The sequence below is a fragment of the Asterias rubens genome, chromosome 15 (assembly GCF_902459465.1).
Source record: "Asterias rubens chromosome 15, eAstRub1.3, whole genome shotgun sequence".
In the NCBI taxonomy this organism is placed as follows: domain Eukaryota; kingdom Metazoa; phylum Echinodermata; class Asteroidea; order Forcipulatida; family Asteriidae; genus Asterias; species Asterias rubens.
Genome location: NC_047076.1, coordinates 311955 through 324010, shown reverse-complemented (window position 1 = coordinate 324010; position 12056 = coordinate 311955). Strand labels below are relative to the sequence as shown.

The 12056-nt window shown below is 36.4% G+C and overlaps 1 protein-coding gene across 1 annotated transcript in view; it reads left to right on the top strand.

Annotated features, from left to right (window-relative positions):
- LOC117299879 (integrin alpha-8-like) overlaps positions 1-12056 on the top strand; it is a 75402-nt gene that overhangs the window by 41976 nt on the left and 21370 nt on the right. The window contains exons 7-8 of the mRNA XM_033783465.1: positions 6897-6983; positions 11523-11611. Of these exons, the coding sequence (XP_033639356.1) occupies positions 6897-6983; positions 11523-11611 (176 nt within the window). The remainder of the gene's footprint in view (positions 1-6896; positions 6984-11522; positions 11612-12056) is intronic.

Here is a 12056-nt window from a genome sequence, read left to right as displayed (position 1 = left end):
TAAGACAGACAAACAGTTATTGTTGTCTCAAATCTCATGTCTTGTTTGTTTTTACCTGGACAAGTTACTTGTGTTTTTGATTTTGTGATTTGATCGTCGGACAAAAGCTGACAATGACTGGTATCCATCAGAATAATTATTAACTTACCAAAGTTCTTTATGCCTGCTGTGGAAACGACCGGCCCAATTTCATGGCTCTGCTTATGGAGAGAAAAGAAACAGTTCTTACAAAAAGCAGGGAATTCCGCTTATGCCGTGTGTATTTCATAGGTTAGCAAGACATTAGAAGGGTGTGTGTGTTTTCCACGGTACTAGGCGTTCTTTGCTTACACAGCTAGCACAGAAATTTGGCACTAGCCTTTAAAGCGAAGAATGCAATTGTAGAACTCGGCGGTAAGGCAAGCTGAGCCATGAAATTAGGCCCTGTTTGAGTGTTTTGAAGATACTTGTTCTTACTTCAGAAAAGTCGCCAGATTGTAATGTTTTATATGTAGGTCTAAAAGGTAAAAAAAAAAAAAACCCAGAATTTTCAATGTCACAGTGATTTTCAGTATGACAAAAAGTCACCATTGATAACAAAGTTCAAGGTGTTATAAAAAGTCATTTTGGACAAAAAGAAATAGTGAAAACAAAGTGAAAAGAGCAAAACGAAGTTCAGGACGTTACTAAATATAGCACCAAAAGCATTCAAACAATCTTGCCTTGACACAAAACCAACATGGCAGTAACTGGTTCCCGTCACTTTAAATATGACAAGTTATAGTAATATCCACCCTGAGTGATAAAACGTCACAGGTGTTAGATTAGGGGACCGGGAAGCCCTCGAGGGGATGGTAAACACCAAGGATCAGGTGGTCTATAAACATGATGGGTGTGGGTAATTACGTGTGACGCCTGCTTTGCTCTTAGAGGGAACAAACGTCCAATCTTAAAGGGATGTGCTTATTATTAGTGGTATGGTTTATTACACGACGTGTTTTATGGAAATGAAACCAGAGATGACTTCAAAGCAGACTTTAATCACTTTTAAATGAAACTTGTAAGCATTCGTTCTTGCTGTGAATCTGAGGCGTAAACATGAATCACTTCTCGTACAGTGATAATATCAGGCGTGATATTCCTGCTACTTCTTCAAACCTCATTTACAAGATGCTAAACTAATCAGAGTTTAAAGGTTAAGATTACTTAACAATTACTAAAGTATACATACACTCCATAAAAACAATATGTGTTATGGTTATTCATTTCAATAAGACAATACTACTTTGTTTCCATGGTGTGTTTCTTGAATGTTTCTGAAAGTGCATTAAAGCAAATGTGTGTTAAAGACAAGTTAAAAGGTAATTGAACAAAATACAAGTAAATATTGAAACAGAAACTTGTACCTAGTGTTATTTTATGAATTTAGGAGAAATCTAAACTACATGCAGTTTCAGTCTTGGAATTCTGTGTAAGTCTTTTCTAAGTCTTTTCCAAGACTGAGTACTCACATCTTTTAGATCAATTTCCAGGGTTTTTCACAACTTAGATTATACCTTTATGAGTGCAGTTATGTACACAGGATGTATTGATCGTTAGTAATAATTAGCTCAAGTGTCTGTAACAGCTGTTAATATGAAATCTTCAAATAACTGATCTGAAGAATGTCACGACGCAAACATCTTAATAAGATATTTGTTGATCATCTTCTGTCAATTTTATTATTTTATTATAGGACGTCATGTTTCTTAGAAACCCTGGATGATGTCATGAAAACCAAACTACTTTTTTTATTTTTTAATTACACCAAGTGTGTACTGAGCACTGTTCACTTTCCCGAGTTCTGTGAAAAACATCTATTAAAACCAAAATAGAACACCAATTTGAGATAAATTGGAAAAAAATATTCTGTCCATTTCGTAGGAAAAATGTAATGTTTATTTCAGCTGAATGTTTCCTATTTTTATGTTATAATCTGAAGTTGACAATACACACAGGCCCTAAAGATACTGCAAGAAATTCACAAAGTATCTGATAAAAATGTTATATTGCACTGGCAGTTTTATCTTAAATCCTGCATAATTTTGATCAACAAAATATCGCCCAACATGTGTGTTCATCTCAGTGCACATATTTATCTGGAAATGTGAAGGAAACGAAGAAGTGGGTCAATTTGGGTTCTATTTGATCAGAGGTTGGGAAAGGGGTCATTGATTCAATCAAAATGTAGAGCTATGGATTTTGATTTAATTTGTTATTTTGTAAAATTGACATATTTAGGAAATGGAATGGTGCTTCATATTTCACAAATGACACACATGCAGTGCATGCTTTTAGAGTAATAAAAGTGTCTTCTTGAGACTTGTCGTTTGTTTGTTGGAGGTGTTTGTTTCATTGTTTTTCATTAGGGGGGTGACTGGAGGGTGTTCTCTATGGTTTGAGGAAGTCAGAAGGAAGTTGATCGTATCTTCTTACAAGGATTTGCAGTTTCATTCTCTTAGTAATCATTAAGATAGCGTTCTTAGTTTAGTTTCACAAATAGATTAAGTTAAACGGTAAGCAGGAAATCAGTTTACCTGAGGCAACTTTCACTTTCTGAATTGTAACCGAATTGATAGAAATAATGATATGGAAAGGTTTTTGGAAATAATGATAGTAAACGTAATTCATCCACTCTTTGTCTTTCAATTAGAAACAAGAAGAAATGTTTAGTTTTAGATGTGGGAGGAAACCCCCGAACCGGGGAAGCCCACGCAACTAGTTATTGACTAAGAATAAGAACCCAATGTACATGGAATTACAAGTCTCCGGTCTGAGGTAGGATTCTAACCAAAGTCCACTGAGATGAAAAGGCTGCAAAGAAATCAGTGAGCCAACCTGGGGTGGATTTCACAAAGAGTGACTGCATTGTAGTCTTATCTCAGAGAGGTACTTGCCTAACTTAGGACTAGCCTTAAGTTTGTAATATCTCCTAGGACTACTAAGTTAAGCAAAAACCAGTGAGCCAACCTGGGGTGGATTTCTCAAAAAGTGACTGCATTGTAATCTTATCTCCAGTAAAGACGAGGTACTCGCCTAACTTAGGACTAGCCTCAAGTTTGTAATATCTCCTAGGACTACTAAGTTAAGAAAGAAACTAGTGAGCCAACCTGGGTGGATTTCACAAAGAGTGACTGCATTGTAATCTTATCTCCAGTTAAGACGAGGTACTCACCTAACTTAGGACTAGCCTCAAGTTTGTAATATCTCCTAGGACTACTAAGTTAAGACTAGTCCTAAGTTGTTTGTGAAACCAACCCCTGATACCTTACACATTGCCATAACACTATACAACCCATCCGTTGATTCATACCTTGTATTCAGGGCTTGTGAACTGACCAATGAGATTGCTTGGGTTTGGCGGCCGGGCAGACTTAATTAAATGTCTACTCACTTGTCGATTTAATTGCCTCACAGGTTCAAACCTTCAATTGCTCCTTACAGGTACATTGTGAAGTAAACAAAACACTTCACATTCTCACACTTATTGTCTTCATCTATTTTTAGAAAGTATCCCTTGCCCAAAGTTTCTATATGTAAAGTTTATGCAGGATCAATCTCTATAAGACATCTTGTCTCTTTAAGTGCTCTCCTCATCTTTAAGAAATGATGACTGATTATGATAAATAATTGCTAGCAGGCATCTTTAGTGAGAATACAATAAAACCAACCACTCAAGCCATTTTCTCTCAAACTTCGGAACCTGATATGATGACCAAGTCACATTTATGTTGGCTTCTTGTAGATTGGACTGATTTATACTGTATCATCTTGAAGAAATGTCTCCCTTCTTTAATTACCTCTTACTATTCAAGCAGCTAGCGACATCTTAGTCACAAACCGCAACCAATACCCATGTGTGGTCCTTACAACTGAGTACTGTTCATGGTTTGGGTTTACAGCCGGATATGTGCATATTCAAGCACACATTATGCTTGTGAGGTAAAAACAGTAAGTCCTACACAGTAGTGACAAGTGGCTCTCCATAGCACTCTGTAGACATGTGTTTAACCTGTCGGTAAACACAGAAAATAAACAAGTTTGTTTAACCATCTTTTGGGAAATTAATTGAAACCCTTTTCTACATTTATATGCAACAAGTGTTCTGAACTTGATGATAGATTTCATTGATGAATTCAAGGTTTCAGAAATAGAGTAAATTTATAAAGTTTTAAAGGCATCAGTCTTACGAACCCAGTGATTTGATTGAATCAGAATATGCAAATGACGTGTACGGCCGGAATTTGTCCAATGTGCGTAATGCGTTAAATGCACAATGCGTGAAATGAGAGTACCCATAATTCTGTTTGCATACTGCAATATCCATACAAATTGTATGCATTGCTTGGCGTGTTTTTCATAGGATGGCGCTCTGCGCATAAACTAGACCAGCCTGTGCAGAGGTCAAAGGTAAATATGGCAAGATTCTGCCAGGGACTGGAGGCTGGTATCTAGCCTCAATGTGATGTTAGAGGGACAGGCTAATAATAGACCTCCTTGCATTAGGTCATCACACTCTTAAAGAGTGCTCTCACTGTGGGCAAAGGAAGACCTCTCATTGGCTGATAGGTGGGTGCGTTGAGCGCACACTCCTCTGGTTGGTTTCAATTGTTTTTCCTTAGTGATAGTGGCGTATGCATATCAAGGGAATTATTACTTTTGTTGGGTGGATTGCATTTTACTTAAGGTTGTATTAAGTGCTTTGATGCTATTATCAAATTTGGGGCTTTAGAAGTATCTTTTTAAATAACAATTATTATTATTTACTGTTCTGACAGTTTTTATAGAAATTTGGGTATGTGCATATTATATGCTTTCTGCTCCTTAAAAAAAGTTTCTGCAGACAACGAAACTGAAGAAGCATTATTTCATGTTAGAGGTAGCATCTAACTGCTCATATTCTATTACAATTTCATCTTCAGTCAACAACAGGGTGATAAAATACTGCACTTGGTTTCTGTCTTCTGGATATTGATGGGTTTTTCCTCCAGTGCTCTCTGGGCAATGTACTGTGCAAATAAATCTTGAAGGTTTGGGAATGTTTCCTGTTCATATTGTTAAGATGTCATCATTAAGCATTGCTGCTTGATCGATGACGAATCATTGGCTAGGAATAGTTGCTCCTTGGGTCTGAACACCTTGGTCTTTATTTCCAGCATTGAAACTGATCTGTGTAGGGTTTTTTCTAAGATGGGGACCCAGCCAAGAGTTCTGTTTTGTAAAATTGGTTAATGTGTAGGCCTATTCCTTTGGTGATTGCTCCACAAATTAATGAGCATAAAAACCGACTTTGTAAGAAGCACTGCTAGTAGCTTGAGAAACATCTCCCTTCTTCAAGGATATGAGATAGTGATTAAAGAACATTTAAATCTGAGATAAAATGTTTCTCAGATTGTGTTTTCCAACTACGGGTTATTCTTCCTGCGTGGACATACATGTATAGAAGCTCTAGATTTTTGGCAATATATCAAAGATGCTACCACTTTTGGAAATGACATTTTCACATGTTATTAGTTTTATTGTTTATTACATTAAGGATTAAAACAATTGAATGCATCCCAAACCAAAGGCATACTTTGCCTTTAACAAACACCTCAGTCCTGTATGGTGACCAGCCTACTACATGTACTACCTCCATGTGGAGACCCAACCAATTGTTGTATTTTCTAGAATTTAATCATCTTTAACTAAACTCAGTCATTCTGGGAGGAATTACTGCTTGAAGGTCCTTTGTCTTTGTTCATACTTTTGAAGGTTCTTGAAGCTGTCAGTAGATAACTACAGCAAGTTTCTACACATTGTCAGATACTATAAGTTTATTATTGTTAATGCAAGGTCAGTCTCTCTGAGTCAGGGATGCTTCAATCTGACAATTTGAGTGTGTTTTAAAAGGGTCGCAAAACCAAGGCTGGGTCAACAGAGGTCATGGCTCTAATAACTGAAGAGGTGGTTTTATTGTGTAGATTGAATTCCATTTGTATTCTACTTGTTTTATGAAGTATGTCTTGTATGTAGTGGATAGTTTACCGAGGTCACACTGATTGATGATCAGATTGTTAACTGAGTTAAATTGAAAATCACAGATGGGTGTCAACTACATGTATATGGAACAGTGACCTTAGGTCAGAGGTTAATCTCAGGTCAAACTGTATGGTGTCAGTAGTATTAGCTACTGGATTTAAAAAAAGTTATTTGAGTGTAGATGAGAATAGTTTAAAAAAGAATATTTGATTTATGACTAATAAACGATGTTGCAATAAAATTATATTTTAACAGTTTCTGAATATGTATGAATTATGACCACACTTTGAATCTGTTTTTCTCTGTCCCAAGATTTATTGCTTGTGTGAAATTTACTGGATCCATGTTGTCAAATTGTGAACAGTTTTTTGTTTTAGTTTTATAATACAGCTTGAGGCTTTTATTTGTATGAGTTGTCTTGTTTATTTGCTGTGCTTGATTTCAAAATGTTACGTTCAGCAGAAAAAGAGTTTTTACAAAACCCTCTGAAGCTTAATTTGTTTGTCAGATTCTTAGCCCTATCTGTCTGACTCATTAAGTATAGTCCTCTTGGGTTTGTAGAAAAGGAATTTTCTTCTTGCAGCGCACTGTTTTTGAGAGATAAGAAAGAGACCTTTCTTATAGATGTTATTGTCTCAGTTTTATCAGCATTCTCTGTCGTGTTTGTCATGGTGCTATTTTAAGATGGAGCATCTAATTAATAACAAATGTGGGAAATCTAATAATTATTATTCTATTTCCTCTCTAGATCAGTCTAAGATTTCCCTCGGATTAAACCCGTTCAATCTTCCCTTGGATTGAACCTGTCCAATCTTAATGAATTAATGTGACTTTCTTGACCTACTTCTTACTTATAGGTCAGATTTATGTCCAGAATCTTACAACCAATGATCTACCGGCCAGCACTGGGGAATTGTCTCCTGAGTTTGACGATAGTTATAGAGGTAAGCATAAACATTGAGAAGTATCTCCCCAAAGGTAGGCAAAACTAATAATAATCATAACTAGTGTTTAGTCGCTCTCCATAGTACACTAAATCACAGCGTTTACCCAAATTAATAATACAAAACATACAACTGATCGGAGAAGGTAGTCCTTACACAATGTTTGAAAGGGAAAAGAAAAGGGCTTAAGTTCACTATACAGGGAAGTAGTACTACATGGAAGAGGTGTGTTGTCAAGAGTTTTGTAAATACTATTGCTTCAAACTGCTTCTAGCCAGCTTGGTGATCTAGTGGTAAGACATCTACTCTAGCAATGCAAAGGTTGTGGGTTCAAATCCCACCCAAGTTATTTGCCTGTGGATTGTTTCCACAGCACTCTGGAAAGTACTGACCCAGTACTTCCATACACATCAGGGTAAAAACAAATAATATTTATCCGTAGATGGAAAACTAACATAAATGACAACAATCTTGTCTTTACCTGATGTGTACACCTCTTGTGCGGGCATCCACAGTGCTATATATAAATCATGCATCGTGGATGAGCCTCATAGACCTTTACATAATATTGACTAGTTGTCTGTCATGCATTTTTTGTTATTGCTGACATTTCCGATGCTTTACAACTGTCATTCAAGGCCATATAGAGATAATAGATTGGGTGTCGTCTCATGTTGCTATAGTGCAGAGTTTGCTAACCAATAACAGATAATCATTTTGGGCTCCTTAAAGGAACTTGTCTAAGATCACAGATTTACATAAATCTTACACACTCTAATGATGATGATAGTAGAAAACATCCCTTGAAATATTTCTGTCTGAAATGTCATGTTTGATATTATTTAAAAATAGTTTCTCGTTTGGAGTTTATTGCTCTTATTATCATAGGAGACTATGATAAGACGATGTTAAAAGGTGGGTGAAGGGGCAGGGAGAAGGGGCAGGGAGAGGGGACAGGCAGAGGGAAGTTTGAAGATGTTTTGTTCTTTAATAAAGGAGGTAAATGAGGAGATTTATTTATGCAGAATTTCATTCTCAGAAGAGATGAGTCAAGTCTTAACATTGTTTAAGCATTCATCATTAGTGTTTGTAGGTCTCAGTTTGTGACTTGATGCTCCATGTTTGGTCTTCAAGTACTTGGGGATAAAATATCAGAATATTTGTAAAATGATTCAAGAATGCAAACATTGTTGCTGTAGGCGTTGTTGGATTAACATTGCAGTCTTATATTGCCCTGTAGACAAAATGCAAATGGCTTTAGAAATGTCAGACGCATTGAATATCATGAGACATGTGCTGAACCTTTTCATTAATACAGACCTTTAGAAAGTCTAGTAAGCCAAGTAACAACAATGAAATAATAGTAAGCTGTATTCGGTTTCAGTTGTTATTTGACAATCAGTTTTTGTTGCAATACCTACATCATCTCTTATTTGATCAACATAGTCCCTAATGTAAATACATTTTTATACCTCCTCTCAATTTGTTTGCTATTGATTAAGATTGTTCAGTTATGTTTTGCCAAGAGTAATATGTCCCCTATTCTTGAGATATTTGCAAGTACTGTTTGAAGTCACCTGGAAGTGGTATTTTTTCAAAATAAAGCTTTTGTCACTTATATATGTGTTTGATGAGTGGAATGTGAATAAACAGTTAACTAAGGTTTTAAAAAATCAGTTATTACGTTATTTACAAGTTTAAGAGTAGACCCCGACCCGAGAGGGCGCTGTTCGTGACGTCATCGAGATGGACTTTGCCTGTAATGCGTAGAGTAAACATAATTGCAAAGTACATGTACGGACCAAGTCGTGAGTTTGTACGTTTTGTTTTTTTCCGGCAATGCCAACCAGGTGTATTGCTGCTGAATGCAGAAAAACACTTTTTGAAATGTACCAACTCACGACTTGGACGTACATGTACTTTGCACGTGTGTTTACTATACGCATTGCAGGCAAAGTCTGCCTCGATTGACGTCACAAAAGGGGTAGGCGGAGTCAGCCCCCCCAAACAACTTTATATATTTTTTCAACATATAAATTGTGACAAACAATTACTAAAAAAAATGTTTTATTGTTCGTAAGCATTATACTCTTATGTTTGAAAGACTCTTATGTTTGAAAGAAAAACAATTCTATTTGCAGGTGACTTTAAAGGGTTTGGCTATTTTTTGTACGAATCAAAACACAATGTCCACAGATTTACGTTAAACTTTCATGATATGAAGATAATGATGGTAGAAAGCTTCCCTTGCTGAGGAGCATGTGCAGTGTATTTATGCTACTCTCCTGAAAACATTGCTCTGTGATTTTTCTCAAACACTTGGCGACTAATGAAGCTGAAACTTCTAGAGGTAAATTATATTACATACATCTTCATTCACAGTGAGTAGGGATTCATGTCATGGCCAAAACTTATCAACTTACCAAAAAGGTATCAACACTTTGGTAACTGAAATATTAGTCTAATCATCCAAGTGAAAATGTATAATATCAATCACTCTGAAACACAATACACCACTCTCTAGGTACTGTGTCTAAATTCAATATAAATATTCATGCATCAGTTGTTCCATCTTCTTTTACTTTTATTTTGCTCAAATTAAGTTCTGCACATAAATAGACTGGCAAGTTGTGCATATTTTCAAACACTTTTGGGACCATTTTGGTCCCATGCACATTGCTTTAATGCATTAAGGTAAACTTGAACGGTTCCCAATAATGGAATACGCGCAAGACTTTCCGAGTTTATTGATGTAGATGGATGAGGGTCCCTTGATTTGAGGGGTGGGGTTCATTGATAGCAGTACTCAACTCACGTTTAGTTTTATTTGTTCACATTTCAAGCTGTGTAGAATATTTGTATGTACATGTATGTTAATTTTCGGGAGGTAGTGCTTTCTGCTCTACCAGCCAGGCTTCTGATGGATGATACACAAGCCTACATACCGGTATTATGAACAGTAAAGGGAGTAACCCTGTTTCAGCCCCAGGAGTAGGTGGCAACGGCCCCTGGAAAAATAGTTGATTTGTAGCCCACACCTTGAAATGGTCTTTAGGCCTTGTGTGTCTGGGGACTTGCATAGAAAATATAAATAAAATATTGAAAAATCTACAGTTGACATGCAGGGAAATAGAATCAGACTACTTGGTTTAGAACAATGGTGTGGTATTTTATTTGAATTCATCTTCTTGTTTTAGGGGTTTTGTGACGTGTTTTTTTTTAAGAAAATAAAATTAGCTGTTGCAAACAACTTACCAACCAAATAGACAGAGAGTATAAATGCAAAAAATAGTTAATGGCCTGACGTTTCGACCCTAGCAGAGTCTTTCTCGAAGGCTAAATGACAACACAACAAACATAAGCAGTGAAGGTTTCACTTAGTTACCTGTTCATGTTTGTTGTGTTGTCATTTAGCCTTCGAGAAAGACTCTGCTGGGGTCGAAACGTCAGACCATTAACTATTTTTATTTTATTTTTTTAAAGTGATATTTATTGCAGCCAGAAATATTGTAGATGCTTGTTACTAAATGGTCTCAGTTGTTTTGTGGTAGAGTTGAATTAAATGCTTTATTTAGATAAAGGAAGTCGGTTGTGTTAAGGGATATTGTAAGATGATATTGACTGATGAGGCAGTATGACCAAGTGAGTATCCAGTTACCTGGTTAAAGCCCGGTTCATACTTCCTGCGAATGCGAAGCGAATTTGACGTGAATTTGACGTCACACACTTCTTTCGCAGCGATTTTCGCAATGGGAGTAGAGCAGTGTTCAACTGCTGCGAATTGTTCGTTGCGAATTTGTGACGTAAAGATTCGCTTCGCATTCGCAGGAAGTATGAGCCGGGCTTAAAGACACTGGACAAGTTTGGTAATTACTCAAATTATATATTAGCATAAAAACATACTTGGTAAGGAGCAATGGAGAGCTGTTGATAGTACAAAACGATTGTATGAAATGACTCCCTCTGAAGTATTGTAGATTGAGAGAGACTTTGTAATGCTTCTGAAAGCACAAACATTTGTGCAATTAGGGTGTTGCTTTTTTTAATTTCTTGCAAGCTCAATGACCAATTGAGCCCATATTTTCACAGGTTTGTTATTTTGAACATATTGCTTGTTGGGATACACCAAGTGAGATTTCTGGTCTTGAACAATTCCCAAACAGCTCAAGTAAATTTTAAACTGTGTTTGGTAAAGAAGTAACGACAAACAGAATTTTATTTTTTCTGTTGAAGGAATTACTCAGATCTGTTTTGACATTTACAATTGAAAGTTTTATGATCTTGCATTATTTGTGTGAGTTTCCCTGTTGTTATTTCATGAACAGATTCAACTTTTTTACCTTAATTGCAATTTTGTTTTTTTCCATTAAACAAAATTGCAGTTATTTCCAACATTCAGACACTTGAAAATTTGCATCGAGGACAAAGAATACTACTTTTTTTTTTTTTTACCATACATCGATGTATGGTAAAAACCAAATAGTATTCAGACATTGATCATAAATTGCTAATAATTTTCTTCATCTTGACTCTATGCAGGCTATTCGGTAACTCTTGGGGAATTCGCCGGTGACAGCCGACCCGAATACGTCGTCGGTACGCCACGTGGGAACGATCTTACAGGCAAAGTGAGTGTAAACAGTAAGACAAATAAAGCTCTCTCCACAATATGACTTCCTCGTCCACTATTCATTTCCTCCATAATTGCATTGTGTAGTGTGTATAAACACCAAGACAGGAACGCCAGTAACGCACAATCCATAAGTTCTTTGATTTGTTCTTCTTTTTCTCATGGGGAAGGGGGGGGGGGGTCATGAAAATAGAGATCAGGATAATAACCTCTGAGAGCCAAAATCCACTTTAGTTGCACTCAATACTTACACAGGAATGTGCTTTTTATTTAGAGTAAACAAGAATGCATGCATAAAGGCAATAAGCTGAGAGGTACAAAATGTACTGTGATATTACCCTTTGTGATTTGTTGATTTCTGAGTTTGCTGTACTTTTTATTGAAGACGGCTCCCTCTTCCTATTTTCATCATATTTAGCTTTTCATCCCAAATTAAGCAGCCT